This window comes from Stenella coeruleoalba (genome assembly GCF_951394435.1).
Source record: "Stenella coeruleoalba genome assembly, chromosome: 7".
Classification (NCBI taxonomy): Eukaryota; Metazoa; Chordata; class Mammalia; order Artiodactyla; family Delphinidae; genus Stenella; species Stenella coeruleoalba.
Genome location: NC_137153.1, coordinates 43,370,716 through 43,397,926, shown reverse-complemented (window position 1 = coordinate 43,397,926; position 27,211 = coordinate 43,370,716). Strand labels below are relative to the sequence as shown.

The following is a 27,211-nucleotide window of genomic DNA, read 5'->3' as shown; positions in this document are numbered from 1 at the left end:
CAATTCCTCTTTGCATTTCTTTAAAAGTACCAAGATCAGTTGATATTGTCTGTTCTGGTTGAAATTCCCACATCCCTGATTTATCTGTTAAATGGCATTCAGAATCACACAAAACTGTTGGTCAACATACACAGCTCCCAAGGGTTTTACATTTTAAATAATGAAATGAAAAATTATTTCAAAGAACCATATCCCACCCTCACTCACCTCCTATTTCTCTTATAGATAATATCTTTGTGACAGTTTTGGTCTCTGTCGAAACTATATAATTTTTGTGATCTATTGGAAATCATAAACCTGGAGGGAAATTTCTTAAAATAAATAAACAAAACCCAAGGATAAGAGGAATTTATTTAAGGATTCATATCCTGGGGAACGAAATCCACACTCAACATCATTACCATTGGAATATGGTCAAAAGAAACAAATCCCAAAGGATCCCTGTGTTCCAGATGCAGTGAGAGAATCTTTACTCCTGCTCTCCTTCAACTCAATCTGCCTACGCTTGGATGGGGGAACTCACCCTAATAGCCAGAAACACTTTACATATGGAATTTTTTCAGTACTTTTTCAAACCATAAGTATATGCTATTCAAAGATAGATACATACATAGATAGATAGACAATATATATCTTATTCTCTCCAAAAAATATATGATCAAATCAGACACAACATCGTTCTCTGCTAGGGTAGGACATACTGTTCACTGCTAAGCAATGGAGAAGCAGACTCTCTGATGGTTCACTTGAAAATATGTCCAATAGACTCTTACCAAGACCAGGTCTCTTCGTGTGGCAGTCTCCAACAAAATGATGGCATAGCTGCAAAAAGACACACAGGTCATTTTGATGTGAAATCCCTCATCCAGAGAAAATTAAAAATCCACACAGATTTTTAATGTGTGGCTCTGTGAAATGCAGAGCCACCGTTTGCAGGGACAGTGGACACATTGCTTCAGGTAAGCTCAGCTATACACACATTTGTGAATGCTATGGGGTCGTAATTATCCAGAAAATAGTGAATGTTTCTTCCAAATAAACTTGATTCGCCCATACGTGTCACATTTGAAAATAAATTTAGACGTTCATAGGCTTATCTATAATTACAGACCAGAAGTTATTTGTTATGCTACTTACATTGCTAATACCTGCTAGTCCATGAATATCAACCTGAACTCTTTTGGTAGTTATACTTGGTAAGAGATCATGTTAGAAATACTTTTCCCAGATGCTCATATTCCTGTTACATTTTCATTGTGGTGTTATATAATCATATCTGAGTGTTTCCTTCTGGTACTTCTAAACTTTCATTTTTCATATTGAAAATTTAAAGCTGCCCCCAAATTAATTTTGGTTAAAGGTGTGAACTAGGAACCTAATGTTATTTTTGCCAAATGGTTAGACAGTTGTCCTGAATCCTTTATTCACACAATCTCTCCTTTTCTCTCTTATTTGAAATTCCATTTTTCCAAATACTAAATTATCATATCCACTTTGGCCCATTTCAGGACTATCTGCTTACTTTTCTGCCTCATTCCTCTCCACTCCTACCTCCCACTCCACCCTCATCTCTAAGCTCTGGTCATACTTAATCGATTTACAATCCCAGACTGGACCATCCTCTACTACATATTTCACACATTGTTCTCTCTCTTTGGAATGACCTGTCTTCTCCCCTTCTCCTGGCAAACGTCCACTTTTCCTCAGCTCACCTCCACTGGGAAACCTCCCATGGTCCATTCATTCCCTATGCCCAGTCTAGACTAGATGCTATCCCCATGTACCTGACACTCCCCTAGGACTTTCATCAACACTTCCATAACTCTGCTTATTTGTCTTTCCCACCAAGCCAAGACATTCTTGAAGGCAGGAAATATTTCTTATTTATTTTTGTAACCTTCACTGTCCATCACAGTGTTTGTTATATAAATTTATTAGACCTAGCAAGTGCCTACTACTTGCCTGTAGCTACACTCTTTAGATGTTAAACAGGACTTTCTGTCAGCATCTCCAGTCAGGTCTCCGCTGAGCACCAGTGGGTGAGCCTGGTTCAAAATCCTGTTCCCTCTAGGCATCCTTGTCTAGATATAATGACCTACCCATTCTCATTCATGCCCCAAGATATAACACAAATCTTCTTCCTAGATAATGCATTCAGATGGCAATAGATCCTTAAGAATGTTGATGTAACCTTTCTATTTTTATTATAGAAACTGCAGTTTAAACCTATGCAAGTAAATTTGTGTTAAATTCCTACAAAAAAAAAATGTTGATGTAAAGAGGGCATGGTTCAGAGAGATCAGCTCGGTGCTTTGTAACCACCTAGAGGGGTGGGATAGGGAGGTGGGAGGAGGGAGACACAAGAGGGAAGAGATATTGGGATATATGTATATGTATAGCTGATTCACTTTGTTATAAAGCAGAAACTAACACACCACTGTAAAGCAATTTTACTCCAATAAAGATGTTAAAAAAAAAAAAGAAGACAGCATGGTTGCAGGATTTCACTAGTGTGTCTCCTACCACGCAAATGCCTGGCTCCTACTAGAAACCCCAGTTGAGAGGAATGTCACCATTGAACAGAACATCCATCAAGCTTCCCTTTGGGCAGTATTCTGTCACAATAACCACATCTGGCACTCCAATGAATCTGCAAATGTTTGGATGATCTAATTCTCTGGGGAAATCAATAATACAGGCCAGAAAGGATCTTTCTGGAACATGATCTCCTAATTCCCACTTTATAATTTGACCTATTTTTTTCTGAACCATAAAGGAAAAAACATCCTTCTGGATTTAGTGTTGGGCACAAATAAAGCTTGCAAATCCACCCATTGTGATGCAGAATAAAGTATTTAGAAAAAAACATACCTCATCATCACAATTCATTCTGGGCCAGGCACTTTACATCCAACATCACTCTTCTGCACAAAAACTCTGCCTGGTAGCTATGATTATCTCCGCTCTGAATGAGGAAACTGAGGCTCAGAAAGGCAAAGTAACTTGGCCAAGGTCCCCCATAGGTAAGAGAGACAGATCCTAAGCCTGACTTTGCCTAATTCCAAAATTCATTCATGTTTTTTTAACATTGCCATACTGTATTCCAATATAAAATACAGATACAAAGAGGAAAGATCTCACATTGAGAAAAGTTTCATTTTTCTCAAAAATGTTGTTCCTTTGAAAACAAAAGGCAATTTTCACAAGCCAAGTAGTCACAGATTTTTCAGAGCCTTTCCACACTGGCCTCTCATATGTTTGTTTCTCTTTAAGTTGGAGTACCCCACTCCTGGAGAAGGAGAAAGCTCTCCCCCAATCCCAGGAGTGCAGCTGGCTTTTCCGCATGGCTAATTACTACATCTGCACCATCAGCACGGAGGCACAGGTGCTGTTTTGCATAAACCAAGGATTGACTTGAAGATTGTCCATGGGGAGTTTTCTAGGCATAACATTTTTCTCCAATCAAATTCCACCATCTTTTCAGCCTAAAGCTTGTTTCCCCAGTCATAAATCCTTGGATTAGATCACAAACAAGACATCCTCCAAGGGATAGCACAGAGCATTACTCTTCAAAACTGATTCTGGTGAGGGGAGGAATACTGATGCTGGTTGTACAGCAGATAAAGGACCTTCTGCCCCCTCTCCCCTCTGTTAGGAGGATTGGATGAATGCTCTGGTATCTCCTACCCGTGATTCACTTTCCACTGAGGGGGTAGACCATGTGATGGGTGAGAGTTCATGCTCACTGTGCTACAATTAATGGTGGACAGCATTAGTGTATTAAAGACTGCCCCTTCTGTTTCTGCTCCATGTGGTAAGCCCCCCTGGGCTGTCTTTCCTAAGTGGGGCAGGCCTGCCATTCTTCTTGTTCAACCTATGACTAGGTGGGTGTGGCAGGCCTGTAGTCTTGGCATGTGGATGGTGAGAGAAGTGACTGCAGGCCCAATTCTCACTTGCTCACTCTGTCATGGGGCTGAGCATGTGAATCTAATGCCTTAGATTTGGGCTGGGTGGTGGAAGCATGCACTTCAACTTTTCACACCAGAGTCAGGTTCTCTAATCTAGCTTTTTTTTTAATATATAAATTTATTTATTTGTTTGTTTATTTATTTTTGCCTGCTTTGGGTCTTTGTTGCTGCGTGCAGGCTTTTTCTAGTTGCAGCGAGCGGGGGCTACTCTTGTTGCGGTGCAAGGGCATCTCATTGAGGTGGCTTCTCTTGCTGCAGAGCACGGGCTCTAGGCGTGGGCTTCAGTAGTTGTGGCACACAGGCTCAGTAGTTGTGGTGCATGGGCTTAGTTGCTCTGCGGCATGTGGGATCTTCCCAGACCAGGGCTCAAACCCATGTCCCCTGCATTGGCCGGTGGATTCTTAACCACTGCACTACCAGGGAAGTCCCTCTAATCTAGCTTTTACCAAAGTTTACGTTGCATATCAGGAGCTTGTCTATCCAAGAAAAAAGTGATAATTTCCTGTCTATTATCCCTTACGAGTGTTTCCCATTGGTCAGATCAGAAAGAGAAGTAGAGATGAATAGCACACTGAACATCTAACAACTAAGAGTTCTTGGAAACCAGGTTCTGAAAATACTCTCTATCAACATTAGAATGACACCAAGTCAAGGGCACATAACGAAAACCTTCCTGATGGCAAGACGATATTTAAAATACCTGAGGTATGGCATATTAAAAGAACCATCACTTCTTCCCTGCTTCATAATCCATGATATGCTTTTTATATACACCTCAAGTCAATGATGCTTTGGTTTGCTGACCCTGTCAAGCCACAGGGCTCTTTGCAAAGGTGAAGAATTGGAATTTCAACAGCATGAGGCTGCCAGGTACTGCAGGCTACTCTGTGCCTGAAAGACTAGTTTCAGTATCAGGACTATTTTGCAAAATTGCAAACTTTAACCCAACCGAGTATCTGCTAACCAATATAAACTGCTGCCAGCCCAGTGTCTCCCTATTCATTCCCTACCTTTTTTTTAATCTGAAGAGGGAAATGAATGCTGACATATTACTCCCCATTAGTCTTGGGAGTAAGAAAACAGGAAATAAATGCGATGTGCCTACTCCCCACTCCCCTTTCTCTCCTGAATCTAAAGTCAACTACACGGGTCAGGGAGGAGTGGCAGGGAGTATAAAGGAGCTGAATCACTGAAGGGAAATGCAATCACGATTTCTACAAATAGTTGTTTCTAGCATGACCTGTGCACAAAATAAGGCCTTAAATGTGTTTTTTTTTAAAATAATAAAAAACTATTGTGCTTTTTCTGCAAACAACATTCAAGTTCTCTAAACATTTGTGATATTAATTCTATCCAAGAGAAAGACAAATATATGATATCGCTCATATATGGAATCTAAAAAAATGGTAAAAATGAACCTATTTACAAAACAGAAATAATCACAAATGTGGAAAACAAACTTATGGTTACCAAGGGGGAAGAGGGGGAGGGATAAATTGGGAAATTGGGATTGACATATACACACTACTATATATAAAATAGGTAACCAATAAGAACCTACTGTATAGCACAGAGAACTCTACTCAGTACTCTGTAATGACCTATATGGGAAAAGAATCTAAAAAACAGTGGATATATATGCATGTATAACTGATTCACTTTGCTGTACACCTAAAACTAACACAGTGTTGTAAATCAACTATACTCCAATAAAAATTCATTAAAAAAAATTCTACCCAGCTGTATTATAATACATTGGTCATCACCCTAGTCTTCCAGCCCTTAATGAATCCTGATCTATCCTCTGCCATGATGGGTTAAATATAAAATAAAATATAATATGAATCAATGAAAAGTAAGAAAGGTTATTAGGTTTTCATTTATGAGCCAACTCTGAGAGATGATTGGTAATGACTAACTGAAGCACTGTGTTGAGAAGGATTCTGAGGACTATCCAGGCCCAGTAGAAAACGTTCTAATAAGAAGGTCCATGGATGTGAACAAGGTCCATGGGCATGGGCATTGCACATATTTCCCATCCTTGATAGAGACAGAATCTTACCCTTGAGTCCAAAAGGCCAATTTGCAAAGACATAAGTAGCAACGTCTAGTGCCACAGTAATATATATGAAGAAGATGTTGAGTTTGAACTTACTACAAGTTCAATACGAGCCAGTAACATGAAGGCAGTGACAAGAGGCTGATGCTATCTAGGGTGGTGTTGGTGGAGGAATGCTGTCCAAAATTAGGGAGGTGTGTTCTGTTCTGGCAGGATCATGGTGACAGTGGTGGGTCCCACTCCAGATGCCACACTTAGAAAGAAATGTTAGTCAACAGGCTGGAGAGCAGTGCACTCAATAAAGGGCTTTGGAACCTGAGTTTTATGAGGAAAGACAAGAATGTTCAGCCTGGTTTAGAGAAAACGTAAGGAAGTCCTGATACCCATCCTTCCCAGAAACCTAGCATGCTGCTGCCCCCAAAGTGGACCACCCGAGTCTTCAGCACCACTAATTTATCTAATAGGTAGCCCATATGAGCTCTCTGGTGTGTTTACCTGCCTTCCGCTACTACGGTATGCCTGCTGCACCCAGATGTTAAGCAGTACGCTGGAATCAATTAGCAATTATAATTAAAGCTGAACATAATTAACAACATAATAGTGAGATATTCTTGCTTAATTTCCTGAAGTTGGAAGACTATGATGTTCCTGACAGAAGATAATAAATGTAAATAAAGCTCCCAAATTCAGATGAGCATGTGAGTCACATCCAAATAATTGTTCATCAAGCCATTGTTACCAACTGGAAATTCACTGGCCCACACAAATGTATATTAATTATCTTAATTAAAGCTCTTGTGGCCCACTACCAACAGACTTGGATGTCCCTGCTGTCTTTAAATGCTTAAAAATTAGATAGCTGATGACTGCACAATTTGAATGTACTTAATGCCACCGAACTGCACACTTTAAAAAGGTTAAAATGGTAAATATTATTCTGTATGTATTTTACCACAATAAGGAAAAAAGTTATTTTTTAAATAGCATAGTGTAGTGATAAAACTATAGGCTACTGAGTCAGTCAGAGAAGAGCATAAATTCTGGCTGGGCCCCTTATTGGCTCTGTGACCTCAAGCAAGTTGATAAACCTCTCTGAATCCCAATTTCTTCCTCTGCAAAATCAAGTAATAATACCTACCCATCAAATGAGGTAAGTAGTTGGAGATAAGGAGTAGAAATGATGCATAGAAAGCATTCCGTGGGTGACATGGCAGCTGAGGACAGATCAGACTCAGCATAAGGACCAATGGGTGGAAGACCCACTGGCATTCTGGATAAGGAAGATATGTAAACTTAGAGTTGTCCGACAATGCAAGAGGCACCTCCACAGAAAGTCTGTAGCTCTGCAAAATTACAGCCCTGAAAACAACAGCAATGGAGAAACGATAACCCAAGAAGCAGAGGTTCAAAAACAAAGGTTTATTCTCCAAGATTAAGACTCTTAATCCACTTCATAGGATAAAGGGTCACCTATTAACAGCGGACAACCATTGTGCAGCTCAGGTTTCCCAACAGGGGTCATTCCTCAAGGCCGCCAGCCCCATGTTTCTGCTTACCTTACTTGCTTCACTTCCCTATGGATCACCTTGGAGAAAGTGAATGTCTTCTTCTTGATCTTCCTATGGCCACAGTCCTACCATCACTGTATTAAGAAATGCCACTTAGACTCTTATTTGTGTGAGGTCAGAACTGTGTTCCTTCCTCATCCATGGGTAAAGCTGAGCAGTGTCCTCCCAAGACAAGCTGGTTTGATGGGCACATCAATTTGCTCAAGAATGTAGAAGACACATTCTTTGATGGGGGGTGGGGCGGGCTTAGGAATTCGGAGCAGTACCAACTATATTAACATGCTGTAGTCCTTCTTCCTGAAAACCTTGCCTCTGGGTCCCCGTTGTTAGTTTCGAGCCTCTGAGAGGAATAAGAGATGAGGAGGCAGAGGTGGGGATTACCACTTTAGTACAAAATTTCATAATATTTCCTAGATTGTTTTCCCAGCTTCCCCAGGCACTGCCTTCTCAGAGCTTGCACAGAATTGTATAAACCTCTCTTAATGCCTTATTTTGGTATATGGGTCTTATATCCAGGTCTCCAGATACTGCGAGAATAGGAACTACCATGTCTTTTTTCTTGTTTGTAGTCCCTGTACCTTCCAGAAGTCAAGTACAGAGTAAGATTTCAGTGTAAGTTTGTTGAATAAATTAGATAGAGAGGGCTGAATGGCTAAAGAAAGTCCAAGAAAGAAAGGCAGGGAAAGAGAAGAGAACTACACAGGGCACTGACTCCTTGCTTTACACATTCCTCTTGGGTAATGGTTAGTCCTAATAAGAACCCAGCCAGGGTAGGCACTATTATGATTTTCTTTGAACAGAACAGAAGTAAAGTAACTTGCCCAGAGATGTCCGTTAGCGACTGAGAAGTCAAGATTCAATCCATATCTGCCTGTTCCAATGCCCATGCTGTTTTCCCTAAGAAAATACAACTTAGAGACTTCCCTGGTGGTCCAGTGGCTGGGACTCTGCGCTCCCAATGCAGGAGGCCCAGGTTCAATCCCTGGTCAGGGAATTAGATCTTACACGCTGCAACTAAAAGAGCCTGCGTGCCGCAACGAAGATCTCACGTGAGGTAACTAAGACCTGGCACAGGGCTTCCCTGGTGGCCCAGTGGTTGAGAGTCCGCCTGCCGATGCAGGGCACACAGGTTCGTGCCCTGGTCCGCGAAGATCCCACATGCCGCAGAGCGGTTGGGCCCGTGAGCCATGGCTGCTGAGCCTGCGCGTCCGGAGCCTGTGCTCCGCAACAGGAGAGGCCACAACAGTGAGGGACCCACGTACCGCAAAAAAAAAAAAAAGACCTGGCACAGCTAAATAAATAAATTAAATTAATAAATTTTTTAATTAAAAAAAAAGAAACAAAATATGACTTAGCCTAGTCCCTTTCCCTGGTTCTGTGGTTCTGCTCTATCTCCACTCTGCACAACTCCCTCCCTAACCTTAAAGCTTCTCCAACAACCCAGAGACCCATTAGTTTTACTACAATTCCAAGTCCTAAGGATCTATGCCAAAGCATTTCTGTGTTCCTCAAGTAGGAAATATTTAAAAGAATAGATTAATATATATTAGATGATACTTTCATTCTCAAAAAAGTGATGGATACATTTGCTGTGAAAACTTGGTAGGGAGTAAATTACCAGTTATGTTTTATTAAAACAAAACAGCTCTAATGAACATGAACCTAGCATGCGCACGTGAAAATCGGGATAAAGGCAGAATTTGAATTGGGATCACCAAATAAATAGATTATATCCTCCTATCAGTTACTCCAAATATATTTAAATTATTCCACTTTGCAGTGTGCAAAGCACTTTAATACTTATTAATCTAATTGGATATTCCTAGAAGGATCAAATGCATAAGATATTTTCATCTTTTAATGCAGACAAATCTATCAATATTTTCTTTTCAAGTTTATCCATTGCTTTTTGAGTTTATCCAAAGCTTGTAAACTCCTTTCTAAAAATTTATTTCGCTTTCATTTTTTACAATGGATTATTTAAACCATCTAGAATTAAGTTAGGAAACAGAGTGAGGTGAGGATAAAATTTGATTTTACCCACACAACTAATCTATTGTTCCAGCACAACTGATTGAATAATCTTCCCCTCTGCTTGAGGAATGAATTTTCCTCTACCCTTCTAAATTCTTTTGGCTGGTCTAAGAATTAAATCGACATGAGGCAGTTTAACAGGAGAAAATCAAACAAAAGTTTAATAACATGTATAGATGGAAGAGACCCAGGAGAACTGAGTAACTCGCCAAAATGGCCAAAACCCTCACCTTAAATACCATCTTCAGCGGGTGGTAGTTTGGGACTTCAAAGAGAAGGAAGGCAGTTTACACAGTGATGGAAAAGCAAATCTTTGGTAAATGAATGTTTGGTGGGCAATGCAGAGACAATGGAACACAGAAAGGAATATTAACAAACAGACTTTGCTAAGTTCTTCCCTGTCCACACACCTAGCTCATACCATAGCTACCTATGGTGGATAGCTCCTTTCCTGGAACAGGTCCTCTATCTACATTCTTTCAGGCAATGAGGGGGAAAGTTAAACGTTTTCTCTGAGTCTTTTGGGCCTTGATTGTTTTCAGCTTAAAATAATCCGCATGCCAAAGAAATATTTCGAGGTGGCAAATTTTGCTCCCCTACACTTGCTTCACTGATATTTGAGTTCTGTCATGCATTTATTTCATATATATCCTTTCGTCCATTTCAAACTTATCTATTCTACTCCAAATCTATTTGCCCAGGACTTTTTTCAGCAACACTCTTTTAATTACTTTAATTTTCTATTATTTTCTAATATCTAAAAGTGAAAATACTCCCCCTTGGTACTATTTTTTTAAGTCCCTGAACATTCTCATTTATCAATTTTTTTCAAATGAAATTGAGAATCATTTTGTTAGCATGGCCCTGAGGCTTCTGAGGCAGGGAGCAGGTAATGGGGAAACAACAAGTTATCTTCTCCCCTCTCCCCTTCTCATTCTCAGGCAAGCAGCCCAGCTTTTATATGCAGTGAAGCAAAGGTAGTCCACGAATGGTTTTTGTCAACCCAACTTCACTGTTCCTACAATTTTTGGAAATCATATTTTCAGAAGCTACTTTCATGTCAAGCAGGATTTAGCAAAACCTGTTCTAGCTAAACCTATACTAGACCTGTTAGAATGGATTGGATGTTATGATAAGGGCTGGGCTTTCTGAGAAATAGCACTACTTAATCACAATGCCTGTGATGCTTGAATCAGACAATCTTAAAATTACTTAGAAATCTGAAGGGAAAAGTTTGTCAGAAGTACCTTTTAGGTGAATGATTTCAATATAAAAACTTGACTGCCTTGTGTTGGGGTAAGAGAATATTTTTAGTTGAATAGACTTCCTCCCCAATACTTGACAGAATATTGACCATATACAATAGTCTCTATAGCAGATTCAAATCATACTAAAAACTGTCAATTTGAGTTTTGAGTATTTATCCTTTTCTTTGTTTTTTAGGTATTTTCTTGAAGCTGGGTAAAGATACAACAGATGCCATAAAACCATTATAATTGTTATTGGGAAGTTGGAAGGAAGCATACCAGGTACTCTACTGAGTAATCTACCACCATGTGACCCAGAAATCCAGACATTTATTAAGTTAAATTTGTACTACTTTTAATCAGCACTGAGAAAAGCCTGGCTTAATAGGAATGTGCTTAGAATCCAAAAGACTTGGGTTCTAACCCTTTAGATTAGACTCCTTTAGACTCCTTTAGACTCCACTTTACTCTACTTGAAAGCTCCGGGAAAGTTTATTCAACAGTTCTGTGCCTCGGTTTCCTTGCAGATAATGTTGAGAAAATAAAACTGACCTTGTAGGGTTCAAGAATTAAGGATAATACATATAAAACATCTTGCATAATAGCTGGCACAAAGTAGATCCCTAACAAATACTAGTTATTAATACCACCGATAATATGAATAGTCTGCATTTCCTTATTATTTCTAGTCTAAGGGCTCACCCAGAAAAAGTAAGAGGACATCAACTATGCTGAGTGGAGAGAAAAGATAACAGACAATTCTCCAAGGCTACAGTTTCTGCCTAGGAAACCAGGGTCTTGCCTCTGGCTTGAATAGTGCCCCAGGGAGCCCACTGGCTGCAACTCACACTTAGAACAATAATGGGATCGTGCCCCTGCCCCACACTGAACACACACTTGTTGATTCATAGACGAAAACAGATGAGGACTACTTGGCAATAAGTAAGGAGTAAGATCACAGTTAGGAAAGTTATAAATATCTTTCATAAGCCTCCTGCGACTGGGCTGCAAAATGAGAGAGCTCCAATATGCTACTAACTAGTTATCAAAAAGTATAAAGTTGCACTTCAAAAATACCAATAAGTCTCTCTTCATTACCTCCTGACGGGTGGAGCCCAGTTAGGAACTTTCAAGGAGCTGGATTTGGAGCCCAGCCACCTCCTGGACTGGGAGCTCTGCTGATCACAGCTAAGCTACAGTCAGTTAATCACAGAAAGAGACTGAATGCTCCCACACCAGGGATGCTGCCAGGCTATGGCAGGAGGGGGGCAGCTTGTCATCTACTAATGACTCAACCTGGATAACCTGCAGCTCCTGTTGGGCTCAATACTTGTTTGTAGGAAGCATCCTCAGAAAGATTCATCTGCATTCAAGCCCAGAATGGAGGTAAAGGCAGGAGGCCTCAGAGCATGCAGCAGGTGCCAGCACTGACAGGATTGCTTTGTTCAAGTCAATGAACGTCTGATGAGCACCTACCACGTGCAGGGCTTTACCTGACAGGAAGGACTTACGCCTGCAGGAGGTGGCCTTCTGGGCTTGTGTGTCACTCCTGCTCAGCCAAGAGCCCTGGTTTTCACAGCTTTCTCAATGCCCACAGTAGGAGCTTCTGGTTTACCAGACAGGGCCCTAGACCAGGAACCAGAAGGTTTAAGTCTGGGCTCTGCCACCTACCCTGTATACAATTTAGGCAAGTCACTTAACCACCCCACCTCAGTTTTCTCATGTGCCAAGAGGCATCTGACTGGTTAAGATCAAACAAGATGAATCTAGGATAATCATTACTGATATCGGGGGAAGAATGAAAAATGTATGTTAGTCCTATTTAGTTTAACTATTACAGCAGACAAATGAAATTCACTGATTAAGAAAGACATGGAGACTGCACAGCAAAGGAAACCATCAACAAAAATGAAGAGACAACCAACTGAACAAGAGAAAATATTTGCAAATCATGTATCTGATAGGGGTAAATATTCAAAATATATAAACAACTCATAAAACTCAATATCAAAAAAATCTGACTAAAAAATGGCAGAAGATCTGAATAGACATTTTTCCAAAGAAGACATACAGATGGCCAACAAGAGCACGAAAATACACTAGCCATTGGTGAAATGCAAATCAAAACCACAATGAGGTATCACCTCACACCTGTTAGAACAACTATTATCAAAAACCCAAGAAATAACAAGGTTGGTGAGGATGTAGAGAAAAGGGAATCCTTGTGTACTGCCAATATATTTAAAAATGATAATTTTAGAAAAATATTACCTACCAAAATTGACTTAGGAAGAAAGTTTTGTAACCTAAATAAATCAATAACCATATTTTTAATGGAGAGACTGAAACACAGAATCATTCCCTGGAAAATGTGGCCATAGATAGGTTTATTTTCAAGGTTCCTGCACCTATTTTTTGGTGTCCACCTTGTTCCATGCCCAGTCCCAACATACAGAATAGTTCCCACCACCATTCACTCCAGAATCACTGAATCTTAGCAGTGGAGGGGTCCTCAACCCATCTCATCCAGTCTCCTGCTCCCACATTTTGTTTAAATACATGCAAGAGTGAAGCTCATTGTTTGTCAGGGTGCACTCCACTCCTGACTCCACTTCTACTCACTCTGATGAGTAGAAAACATGGAATGCAAAACCTTTCCCTGTATCTACTTAGTTCAGTAAGTAGTTCAGCCTACCTAGTTCAGCCTACCCTAGTTCAGCCCCCTGAAGCTACCTGAATGCACCAAACCCTCTTCTCCAGGGCAGTCTTTGACACAGTCCCTCATTCTCCTTCATAAGAACTCCTATAAACTGCTTTGGGTTTTACAAAGCACCTTCCTTACAGGTCATTAGCAAAATGACATTCCAAAGTGGGAGGGGGATCCCACACCCTGACATTGCTTGGGCCCTATTAACAGAAACAAGTTATTTATTCAGAAATTGACATTAGGCATAAAATATAGGCATGACCTTTTCAGCCAGACCCTAGGGAGGAGACACTAAAAATATATCCATGTCCTCAGGCACCATGGTCAGAGCCAACACTATGAATAACCCTCCATGTTCCCTGGAGATTCAGGCAGGCAACAAGAAGGGGCCTGCAGGCTAATTTGTATGTGGAGGCATGAGGAGAGTCATCAGCCAGGCTGGCCTTTGTCCTCTAAGAGATGAGGAACGGCCCAGAGTAATGGAGACCTTGTCCACTCCTGAGCTGTGAGATGGTGCAAAGGAGGAGAATAGTGGGAAGGGGGGAATTTGACCATATAATAATAATCATAATTTCCCTCAATATTTGAGAATTATGAGCAAGGACTTGGACTCAAATTAACTTGTGATTAAACTCAAATAATGTTATAGTACTGTTGATTAAAATGAAATAGCTGGGGCTTCCCTGGTGGCGCAGTGGTTGAGAGTCCGCCTGCTGATGCAGGGGACGCGGGTTCGTGCCCCGGTCCGGGAAGATCCCACATGCTGCGGAGCGGCTGTGCCCGTGAGCCATGGCCGCTGAGCCTGCGCGTCCGGAGCCTGTGCTCCGCAAAGGGAGAGGCCACAGCAGTGAGAGGCCCGCGTACCGCAAAAAAAAAAAAAAAAAAAAAAAAAAATAGCTGGCTATAAGTCCAGTTCACTGGGAGGTAGAATGACTTAATCCCACGTAAGTATTATCACTTAATAATAACAATAATAAAGAACACTGATTAAGCCAGTCACTGTGCTTTATCTGTATTATCTCATTTAATCCTCACAACAACCCTATAAGGCGGTACTATTAGTATATTCATTTTACAGCTGAGGAGACTGAAGCTGATAGCAAGTAAGGTCACACTTGCCTAAGGTCACACAACTAGTAAATAATTTACTCTGGGCCCATGTGACTCATATTCTGAGCTCTTAACCAAGAGACAAAAGCAGAGAAAGAATGAGGCCACCTTCCATAGCTAAGCAGTTATACAGCCATTCAGAGTAGACCAGGGTCTCTAGATACCATTCACTCCTTCCTGAGAAGCAAGCAGGGCAGGCTTCTGACTGATGTGGACTCTGGGGGTCTCTGGGCTCAGACTCTACCATCTGTCATCTAGGCTTTACCTCAGCCACCTACTGGCATCATACCTGGATCCCTAGGCTCCCCTGCCCCTGCTGCCACCTGCACCTGCTTGACAGAGCAAAGGAACTTGAACAGAGCCCAGCCCGTGCTAAGCCCCGGACCCTTAAAGCCAGCAGGTGTCCCCAGAAAAACATGACCCATCTGTTCTTCTTTGTCAGTCACCCTCCTCTGCAGGTGCTGAAGGACTTGTCACCTATGGCTTGTTGTTCACTACAGCACTAGAGAGGGAAAGCACCTTTGAGAACAAGGCCCCCAGGGTCACACACCTGGCTGAGTCTAGAACCTAGGTTCAAATAATTTGCCTACTTGCTACCACTGTCTAAAACAATTTAAAAGTAAACAGAGGTAAAAAGTAAAAAGAGATGCCATTTACATGGATATTTATAATAACTGTGATCCTCAGAATCCCAAAAGTTGGGCCAACTAAAAATCCTTTTCTTTTGCTTTTGTTGCATTACAGTTATGTGCATGATTAGATTTTGGATAGGCTGAGGCTCAAATTAATTTGAATTCCTGATTTTATATGAGGTGGCAGTGAGATGTGGTGCCCCAAGAATGGGCTGGGTGGAAGACAGAGTTGAACAGAGTCTCCGGATAATTGAGAAGTGACCATAGGCTAATTAGGCTCAATGTCTCTCAGAGTTGAGAGGCACTGACATTATTTGTCCATTCCTAATCATGATGATTCCCAAACACCATCAGTCACATGGTATTATCACAATTTTTGGAATATCTGTGAATCACTATTGTCTACCTCATATGTTTCTGTAAAAGAGCTTATTTATTTTATTTACTTGTCTAAAATCACAAGCTGATATTCTCGTTAATTTTTTTCTAATATGTATTAAAATAAATACACAACTGTTAAAGTGTTTTAAAATTTCCCATTGATAACACATAAACCACTACTGGCATATACTGCCTTATCAGATGCACAAATCCCTTCTACACACTGTAAATACCTAAAGAGTTAGTTCCCGGCTAAATGGTCAAACAGCTATGGAAGGACACCAAACAGTACAGAAGAGACCAATGGTATATTCTGTAATTTTTGCTTTTTTTCAGAAAGAACGTCATGAGAGAGAATAAGGCTTTAAGGTCAGAGGTGGTTAGAATTTTAACTCCACTACTTGTAAGCTCCTGACCAAGTGACAACTTCTCTGAGCCTCAGTTTCTTCATTCTACAAGGAGACAATGATACCCACGATACCCATCTGACAGGGTTATGTTTTGGGTTAAAATGCATGCATAAAGCATCTAGCACAGCACCTGACACAAAGTAATCACCTAATGAATATATGTTCCCTTCCTTTTCCGTAAGAGTAGCAAGTAAAATAACCTGGAACTTACTAATGACTTTCCTTGGTAAGAATTTGCCTGGCTTATTTCCTAGAGGCATGCCAATCACTCACTGTTTTGCAATGAATTGGGGGCACTGTTTTTCTTCAAACTTGGCTGCAAGCCTGATTATAGTTCCAAACCATAACTAGGGGACATGATCATTCTGAGCATCAAGACAGAATTTCTGACTGAAACGGCAGAGCCGTCACTGTTGGTTTTCTAAGTACAACAGGTTTCCATGATCCCAAGGGGAAAACTAGTCTGCCTTCTGGGGGCGCAGTGGAGGGCAGGGTGGGCTCTAATCTGGGAGGTAACAACCTTGAACCTGGTTGGATGCTTAAACCGACAGAATTTCAACAGAAAAGTATCAACCATCACCATTACTGTCAAAAGCACTGGGGCCTTTGAACTGAGGCTCCACAGCTGGCAGAATAAGTAGGAAAAGTAGAGCTAGAATGCACAGTCCTAATGAGGTGGGCTGATAGTCAAAGACGTGTTTGCATTCAGCATTAAGGAAATTTTCTGCTGAGCAGAGTGACCTTGACATGTGATTTCCTGTGTTCTCTGGGTGTATGCAGAGCATTATAAGAAGTAATGATTCCCAAAGAGCCCATCTAATCTGACAATTTTCATCAACCTCCAAAGGGAGATTTGATCTTTTGTTCCTTTCTCCCATTTTTTAGTGTGTTACTATAAAAAGAGAGAGAGAGAGAGAGAGAGAGAGAACAAGATCTATAACCTTCAACAATGTCCTTGCAAAAGTTAGAAATGTGGCATAAGGGCTATCTCTCACTCATCTTTGCCATCAGTCAGCATTTCTCAGCAGGTGCACTCAGTATACACTGGCCCAACTCTTATCTTTCTCTACATCTTGGTGGTATTCTCCAGAAGCCTCATGTGAGTTTGGCCTAAGAACCACAGGCACTAGAGTGTCAGGACCAAAGACAGAGATCCTCTAATCTCATGTAATTTTGAGTCCACATTTGGGAACATGGGTTATGAGGGGCTCGGGAATAAAATTCTGATTCTGGTCATTTACAAACCTTTTTCGATATGAGTGAAACGTACCATCCAACTTTCATCCCAAACATCTTTTGTATCTGATACTGAAACCACTAAAGAAAGAAAGAAAGAAAATAAAAACAAAGACTGAAATATGATTTAAATATTTTACAGTAAAAATTAATCAAAACAATAGCATTCAGCACAAAATCAGTACTTAATTATTCATCGCTAGCAACAGTGAGACTACCAATAAGATGATGGTGCTCATTAGCAAAGTCAATTGCAATGGGTTTAACAAGGATTTCAGTTAAAAAGACATACAGGTCATTACAGAGTATTGAGAAGAGTTCCCTAACACAACATTTTAAATCAACTATACTCCAATAAAAATTTTTTAAAAAAACAAAACAAAGAAAGACATATAAATGAAAAGCCAAATATTTGAGAATTAAAAACAATTTTTAAATGTCACATGACTTTTAGATTTGTTAAAATCCTTAATTTTGATACACTGTACACTTCAGCTTCAAAATAAAAAAAAAGAAAATACTTGGTTTTCTAGCCATCCAAAAGCTATTGGTACTCTTCCTCCCCACCCTGCCCCTGCTTCTCTAGAATCATTCTTCAGCAATCTTGTGAACTCCTCTCCATTCTCTTACTAAAGGCTCCAAGGAGCTATTTCTCTCTCACACACACCGCATACACTTTGCCTCCAACCCAGAGTCAATAAGCTTTATTATCCATCCCAGGCAGGAAAACATTAGCATCAACAATCCAAAACAATAGAAAATGCCAAACCATTGACTTTTAGTTTCAGAATATACGATATAAGTTTTGGGTGTAACTGGGCCTTTCTAATAAAAGTTTCTAGAATAATGTTTAGATGTACTTTGTTAATTTTCTAGATACACACCAAGTGACAGGAGAGGAGCCCATATATTAGAGCATGAGCTAATAAGAATTTGAGATTTTGAATTTACTACAGTGAATGCACTTAAAGTTGATTTGATAGGGAACCAAAAAAATGCATGAGTTTCCCACGTCTTCCCCAAACCACTCCCCATCCCTATATAAAGAGGAAGTTAACTTCCAGATCAGCTCCTAGATCTTTCTGTACTGTGTGGGACCAAGATAATGGGGGAAGAAGGAAATTAAAATCACCAAAAAGGCTACACTGACCTACGTGAAGAGCTGAGCAAAGAAGGAAGAGTTAAAAGATAAGCGAGTTATTTGAGTTCAATTGAGTAAAGATTTGCAGAGGAGCTGCTATAGTGGAGAGAGGGACTTTGGAGCAGCTACTATGTTGGGGAGATACTTTGAGGTAGAAAAAATAGAATTTTTAAGATGCCCTGCTATGGCATTTCCAGGAGAGATAGCAAGAATGCTTAATTTATTTATAATTATTATTTGCTGGACTGTTATTCATTGAATGGGACTCCATGTTGGACTGGACTACAAGATGATTTTCCCTCCCAATCTGCATGATAACAAGTGTCAACAAAGATTCAAGCCAGATTAGCTGGCAATCATTGATATGGTTTTGTGTGTGTGTGTGTGTGTGTGTGTGTGTGTGTGTTTTATTCTTTTAACATAGTTAGCGCTCCTCTATTAGACATTAAGCTCTTTGACATCACAACTCTGCCTTTTGTAAAATAAGAATAAAAAGTAGAGTTCTATACACAGTGTGGCAGGATATGCTTACTAAAATTCACTGCTTGACAATAAAAATGGGCTGTTAACGCTGGTCTCAGAAACTTCTTGTTAGAACTGAATGGAACTGCTAAAATACATTAAATGTAAAGAACTATATAAATGTCATAATTGAGTTGCTTTATATTATTTGTGGAACATGGTGGTATATAAATCAGTAAGTAACTAAACACTGTTTAAGTACAAAAAAAAAGTTTACTGCTTGATGCAGAGATAGGATTGAGACCATTTAGCTACAATGGCATCAATGCAGAATGTGCTGCATGCCCTATTCCCATCAATGAGGCTCTGGGAGAGGTCCCAGCTGCCAATTCCGTAATCCCCAGGTGTACCAGCCCCAGATTACTTTAACTATTATAAATTACTGGCACGTGAAAACTCATTGCCCCACACAGTACATCTTAATAAAATGGCTGAAAACCGTGGATATAAACCATTTGCTTTAGACAACCAAAGGATCCATTTGAAAATCAGAATTGTCTATAGAGACTGACTCCACTGGCCAAAAAAATAATCCCCAAAAAGCAGAGCCAGACACTGATTTGTGGACCTTTCCAAACTCTGGGACTAATCTTGCACACCTCTCCAGCCCGAAGGAGTTAGGGCCCGAGACTATCTTTAAAGTGAAGTGGGAAGAGCACTAGACTCAGAGCCCAGAGCAGTGGTCTGTCAGCATCTTAAGAGGTGGCACTGAGTGGAAGGTTGTGCAAAGAAATGGACTTTGGACCTAGACAGAATGGGTTCAAGTCCCAGTTCTCTCACTTGTAACCTTGGGCAAAGCACTTCACCTTTTTGTGCCTCATTTTCCTCAACTGTAAAAAGGGATAATAATATTTAATTATCAAGATTTGTAGTAAGAATTAAATAAGGACAAATGTAGGTGCTCAGTAAAGGTCATTTGCTGCTGTGTAACCTTGGGCAAGTCACTTAACAGCTCTGGACCTCATTTGTAAAGTAACAGGGATGGATAATATAATTTCAAAGACTTTTGACAGCAGAGAACTCTAAAAAGATGTCAGATCCTAACACAGAATAATAAACATAAGAAAGAAATAGCTCGGGAAAATTCAGCATGAGATGTTGATTCAATCATCCCAGATTGGTCAAGGCGGAGGCAGTAGGGACCAAACAGATTGGAAAGGCAATCGTCACCCAGGCATCTGTAGGAAGTGGACCTTCCCCAGTCAACTGAGCACATGGAACAGCTCTCACTCTCCTCACAAAAGCCATCCCCACAAACTGAACCAATGGAGAGAAAGAAAAAGAATGCTAAACAAAACAAACAAACAAACAAAATTTAAGACCAAAAACAGTAAATTCAATAACAAGAAATTTTTAAATGGAGCAAAAAGCAGACTGGTCTAAGACTGGGTTCTGATGATGGTTCTATCACTAGCTTGGTTTCTAGTTTTGCTTTGGCTAACCGGGAAGCTCAAAGCCAAAGTTATTGTTCATTTTTAATTGACTCTATAAAAGTTATATATTGTCGGGCTTCCCTGGTGGCGCAGTGGTTGAGAGTCCGCCTGCCGATGCAGGGGATGCGGGTTCGTGCCCCGGTCTGGGAAGATCCCACATGCCGCAGAGCGGCTGGGCCCGTGAGCCGTGGCCGCTGAGCCTGTGCGTCCGGAGCCTGTGCCCCGCAGCGGGAGAGGCCACAACAGTGAGAGGCCCGCGTACGGCAAAAAAAAAAAAAAAAAAGTTATATATTGTCACTGTAACTCCCCTCTGCCTTTTACTTGGCCATTATACTTTAACTTATTCTCCATCACAACTTCATTTTTACTTGAGATTTCCCTATTTCATTGTACCTATTCTAACAATCCACTTGAAATCCTTTATGAAACAAGGCAGGGTATAAATAAATAGAAATCATTTTGTAAGTCACTCAATTATGTTACACATCATTTCTCTATGTATAAAATAAGAGCTTGGGACTCAGTCTCCAACATCTCTTTCAGCTCTCATCCTGTTCTAATTCTTTATTTCTAAAACACACAGTCCATACTAGGTTGCCTTTATAGAGCCTTGACTCTATCATAAGCCTAACAGGCATTCCCCTAGTATCCTAGAATAGGATTTGTAACTCTAACGGTTGAATGGGGCTTAACATTTGTGTAGAACTTATCACCTTGAGTTTGAAGTTATCCCACTTTGATCTTCAGCAACCCTGTGTGATAAGGGAAGCAGGGACATATCTCCATTTTATAAGATGAGGAAAAAAATACAAAGATTAAGTGACTTGCTCAAAGTCTCATAAGTAATGATTGGCACGAGGACTGGAACTTGGATCTTCTAACTCTAAATCCTTGGTCCTCTCCAACCTCGCAGCCTCATGAAAAATCCCTCCATCTCCCACTAAATGCTTCCAGGTCATATCTCCTAGGACAGCCTCTTTGATATGTTCTTCTGGAGAATTCTCCGCTCCAGTCCTGTGGAGGACCACAGTGTTTGTCTTATTCCTCCGTGACATGAAAGACCTTTAACGTTTGAAACAGTGATCCTGTAACCTTTAAATCTTTATTCCTGAGCCAAACATCAGAGTCAAATCCCTGAGGGCTGTTTTACCCATTAGGCCCAAAAAGCTCAGTGCTTGGGGCCCACAAGTTTTCCAGTGGGCAATGGGAGAAAAAATTGAATTGGCTCCAAGGTACACAAAAGAAAACTGAAATTAATAAGCATTTAATTAACTGCCTGCAAAATGTAACATTATGTCACCTTCTTTAATTGATCAATTTATTGTTCATAAAAAATTTCATTACATGTAAGAATAATTTCTGTGAATTAGGTTCTCTTGTTTTCCTTAAGATTTCCTTAAGATTTCCTGAGTAGGCACAATAATAAGACAAAAGCAACTGTAAATTTAATAAGGCATTCATAGGCAAATAATTTTAAAAGCAAAATTACAAAAATGTTTTCACCATTTTTATGGAAAACTTTAGATTTAATTGAGATGTGGGTGCACTTTAATATGCTTGGTCTAAGTGATGAAGCCTCCGAAAGAATTTACGGAAAACTTAAAATGGCCCTGAGTCTCCCATTGCCTAAATTTCTGCATGCGAGTCAACAAGATACCTTTTAGTTAAGATGGCTCCCTGTGGCCTAACAGTTTACGTAGTTTCTTCTAGCTGCTGGATTTGCCCAGTTAATCAAACCTCGTTGGTCTGTAAGAAATGAAGGTGCTGGGGAGCACCTGCGGCCCTGCCACAACATCACCAACATGGTCTATGGAGTGCCAGAGACAGTAGATCAAGAATTCAAAAGGACCCCCCTAGGAAGCTATCTCTCTGAGCACCAGTCAAACCTCTTCCAGATGTGATGAGAAAGTGCACTAAAAAAAAATTTTAACTCTGACAAAACAGTCTGCATGTTGCCAAGAGCATGGTTTTAATTGCCTCAAGGAGCCTTGGGATGCACTGGCAGGATCCTAAAAATATTGCAGGTTAAAAACCATCTTGCATCCAAGATACTGCTGTTAATTCTGTTAAACTGCTTACATTCAAGCGATAAGCTCAGCATCAAAAATGGGCAATTCTTTAAAGGCTCAAAAGTTCTGTGAGTGCTGCCTTCACAGAGCCTAAGGTGAGACCATCTGGCATGAAGTCTTTACCCTTGATGCCCTCAGAAGCCACCAAGGGGAAAAGCTGTGGGGACCAGCTTATGAATCCCAAGGGCTCGTAATGATGCCAAACCCTTCCTGAAGGGCTGAGCCTGGGACTGTTGGCATCAATCTCAGACCCCTGCGAGTTCTGGGGAGCCGGATTACTGAAGCAACAGTTGGATGGTACCTGCTGAGGCTACAGCCAATTCTAGAACTTGCTACTCTGCTTGGGAAAGAAAAGCCGGAACCTTATTTGAATTCTAAAGACCAATCTTCCTGGGTCCTTCTGCCCGAGGTAGGAAATAAAGCAAGTTCCTGAGAGAGGTGGATAGGGGACATGGGGCCCTGCATCAAGAAGACGCGTGTAGAAAAGTTTCCACTCAAAGATACTCTATGTCCTCAGAGCCTCGGTGTTCTGGGTGAGGATGAATTTGCCTCATAAAAGTACTCTGGGGCTTCCCTGGTGGCGCAGTGGTTGAGAGTCTGCCTGCCGATGCAGGGGACACGTGTTCGTGCCCCGGTCCGGGAGGATCCCACATGCCGCGGAGCGGCTGGGCCCATGGGCCATGGCCGCTGAGCCTGCGCGTCCAGAGCCTGTGCTCCGCAACAGGAGAGGCCACGGCAGTGAGAGGCCCGCGTACCACAAAAAAAAAAAAAAGCACTCTGTCTCCATGTAGCACTTTAAGAGTCTGTCTGAGGCTGCCTCCTACCAATCTTCCAAGTCCACTTGTTCCACCTCTGTGCCTCAAACCTGAGTTTGCCTCTGTGCACAGGCCCTTCAGACTGATGTTGAAATCAGCTTGGCTCTTGACCCTGGCTTCCCCCGATGCTGTCTGCAGAAGTCCTTTGTCTGTACTCCCAAAGCCAGCCTTGGCCCCAGAACCCAGCCAGGGCTGCAGAGCCAGACCTCTGGTTGTCCAGACAAAGACTCTGGATGCTCCAATGCAGAGATCTCTTAGAGTTTCTATGTAGAGACTCAGCCAGGACCCTTGAGGAGGGGGACAAGTGTGGCCATGGAGCAATAAACTCCCTTTAGTAATTCCACAGTACACTCATTGGGTTTCTATACTAGATAAGAACTATGCTAGGTACTCAGGGTACAGCAAAAAACAAGGCCCACCTGGGCCCTGTCCTCACAGAGCTTAGAGTTACCTTCTGACCTGCCGACATTCTGCATCCTTACCCACTGCTGGTAGCACAGTAGTTTTGGCTTCCAGAGCATCATTCTGATTCTGATACAGGCAATAAGAAAGGTATACTCTCATGGACCAACACCACCTGGGATAGCAGTAAAGCAAGGAATCAGTACAGCCAAGGTTCCTTCCACCCGTTCTACCTGATTCCCATTCTAGTTTGTGCACTGTTGCCCTGGGATATCTGCTCTATGGGTACCTCTAGCATACATCCATCAGTCACGTCAAGTTGCAGTTCTAGTGCAAAGGAAGAAAATATGACAGACAATAAACACCCTATGGCTATTCAGTGTAGTGCATGTTGAATCTGATCTTTCCACTGGAATTAAGTTGAAGGTTAATTTAGCTTATTGGAGCATACATGACAGCAAGAAAAATGTAGCTTATGAAACCATATTTATTTTCTATTAATCTTATAACAACATTCCTTATCCAGAAAAAATACTCAAAACCAAGACTCACAGTCACCTACAGGGCATATGACTGATTGGAAAGAGGCATTCCTGAATCACGATGTTGATTCCTGGAAGGGTAATACAAGGAGACAGATTGCTCTCTTATTAACAGATCGCAAGATAAGGCCTCTCTTGTCTATGACCACAGATACTGGTTTCTCTGAATTTTGCAAAGCTTCTAATGTCTAACTTAAATCCCTCCAAAACACCATCTAATCCTTACTCTCTTATGCTACCTTCAGTGATGTTAAATTTTGAAGACCAAATATCCATCATTTAGGTAATACACCTTAAAAACCAAGAGTTTGATTTAGCGTTTTTAAATTTTAAATTATTTTTACATTGCCTATTTCATGGTCTTCTCTATATTTACTGCAAGGTGTATCTCACTTTGTGGAATAAATGCATCCCAGAAGGTTCACTTTTAATGTGAATCTTCCCCCTCTGACATTCATATATAACCAGTCCCAAGACAAAAGAAAATTGCCTTTAATGATGCATAAGTCTTTTTTAAATTATACATTTAAAGGAGAATTTTTTAAATAAAATAATAATAATACACATATGAAGATCAAAGTTTCTTTTGTTTGGTAGAATCACTTCTAGAGTTAAAGGGAAAACAGCAATTGTAGCTTAAGAACAGAACATCCTCGACTAAAAATGCATTCAGCTTTTATCAAATCTCCTTGTCATCACTTTACAAGAGAATAACAGGAAACTCTCCTTGGGTGCTCAGACCTTCTTTCCTAACAAATGATGGAGGCTGCAGACTCCTGGGAATAAGCAATTGAGCTTAGGCTGAGGAGAGTGGAGACTGAGGTTCCAAATGCCACAGGTCAATAGGCAATTATGAAAAAGTGGGAATCCCTCTATGTGTTCATAGTATTACCTGTTACCCAATTTAAAGTTAGGCTTTAGACATCTTATAATAATTTCTTTAATCAACCAGAATCCATATATATACCTGAAAGTCAAGAAGGGGGCACACAACAGGTAAGAAAAAAGTAACTGTTTAGTAAAAGGAGGCCAAAATGTAGAGTGTTGTGAATCAGGTTGCAGAATGGCCAGTTCAGCACCTGAACCAAAGACACCAGTTACAGTGTGTGTGTGTGTGTGTGTGTGTGTGTGTACTCACACACATGCATATGCAAATAACAATGCAGTGACAGCATCGTGACTATGGTAGGACTTCAAATAGAGTAAATCAGAAGAAAAGATGAGGAGAATAGACAGACTACAGGTCTGAATATACAGAATATTTGCAATTATGTAAAAGCAAAGAAAATTCACCAGATTTTGCCTGTGGTTCTTTCTAGGGTTATGGATGATTATAGATGGTTTGTCTTCACACTTTTTTGTATCTTCCTAATTTCTATAGTGAGTATGCATCTTTGACTTGCACATAAAATGAGAAAACGTTTTATTTAAAGAAAGAAAAAAATTGAGATCAAGAAACAGCAGACAAAGGGCAATTCCCCCGCCCTTTGAAGAGAAGACTAATAAAAGGAAGACTTGACCAAGAAGCTGGGGACGGAGGAAGCAAAGAAAACATTAAAATCCACCTGAGAAGCTGCACCTAAAGTGAGGTCAGGGTTGGGCTTAAAGGCAGCTCTGGGGATGACACAAAGCAGGGGCTGTAAAAGCGATGGACTAATTAGTGAAGCTCTGTAGCTCTAATTTAGTTTACCCGTATGTACTGGTGCCCCTGAATTGCCTCACACTGTAATAAAATAAACTTTGGACCTAAATTACCAACTGAATATGCAAACTCAAGACCCACTCCAGAAGAGGGCATCAGAGGAGTGGAAAAGAAAGATAGCCATCCCAAAAGTACCATCTAGAGGGGACATCCCCTAGTGCCAGTGGGAAAGGCCATGACAAAGGCATGTCAGGAGCAGACTGGCAGGCAGCCAGAGCCAGTTATTGAAACACGTGGCCAAGAGCAACAGTTTTCAACCCACAGTCACACAGCAGGGGCAATGGCATGCCAAAAGGACCTGGGTGAGGGTCTGAAAGCTGTCATTCATTCCTGCTTTTCCCAGTCACCACAACAAAACCCAAGATTCGACACCCTAAGAGTGAATATCTAAGGGGTGTACATGAAGTACCTGATAAGAGGGAACTAGTTCATGTATGTTGGTTTCCAGCCTTTCTCTTCCTTCCATGCTTAAGAGAATTCCATTTTGACCCTCCTCACTCCACCTCCCAGCCTGGGATGGTCCTGCTTTGCTAAATAAGCTCTTTTGGGTCTTGTAATCCAGAGGAAAGGAGCTGGTGAGGATGACAAGAGGCACAGGGGCAAGAGCTGGTGGGATACAGGTGTTTGTTGGAGGGAGACTGGGGTGAGGGAGATGGGGGGAGCTGCTTCAGTGTAAGGGAAATGGATAGAAAAGGAGATGTCAAAGATATATGACTGTGGTCTCCTTATCTCCCCTTGAAGAGTTCAGGAAAGGGGAGTTAAGGGCTAAGACCTTTGGAAATTACTTTTTAAATGCTGGACTGTATGTTCACCACAACTAGAGAAGCCTGAGCGCCACACCTAGAGAAGCCCGCACACCACAAAGAAGAAGAACCCGCGTGCCACAACAAAGACCCAGAGCAGCCAAAAAAAAAAAAAAAAAAATGCTGGACTGTATTATTTTAAACACAATAGCACTCTGAGTCTGCCCCATGAGAGCACAGGCTTTAAAAAGATTTCATGTAGATGAGGCACACCTCATTCCTATAGGGACCTTGGGGCTCAGGGGTGCAGCTAACGAGCATCTAATAAAACCACAGCAAATATTTACTTCCTAATGTTCTTATGTGTATTGGCTAAAGCAAGGGTCTTTAGCCCTCACTGTTTCCCCCTGGGTTTTTTTTCTAACAGAATTGTCCCCGAAGCTCCTAACTCTGAAAGTTGCTCAAATTTCTCTGACAGTACAGCAGGTAT

At 41.0% G+C, this 27,211-nt stretch overlaps 1 protein-coding gene across 13 annotated transcripts in view; it reads right to left on the bottom strand.

Annotated features, from left to right (window-relative positions):
• APTX (aprataxin) overlaps positions 1 to 27,211 on the bottom strand; it is a 141,634-nt gene that overhangs the window by 11,926 nt on the left and 102,497 nt on the right. For 8 of the 13 annotated variants that reach the window (XM_079927927.1, XM_079927914.1, XM_079927924.1 and 5 more), the window contains 2 exons: positions 17,387 to 17,433; positions 774 to 822 (listed from right to left, as the gene is read on the bottom strand). Coding sequence is in view for 1 of the 13 variants with exons in the window: in XM_079927915.1 (XP_079784041.1) it covers positions 774 to 822; positions 17,362 to 17,433 (121 nt within the window). In the remaining 12 variants the exon portion in view is untranslated. Of the gene's footprint in view, positions 1 to 773; positions 823 to 17,361; positions 17,434 to 27,211 lie in introns of those variants that run through there. The other 5 variants (XM_079927925.1, XM_079927926.1, XM_079927929.1 and 2 more) reach the window with 2 other exon arrangements.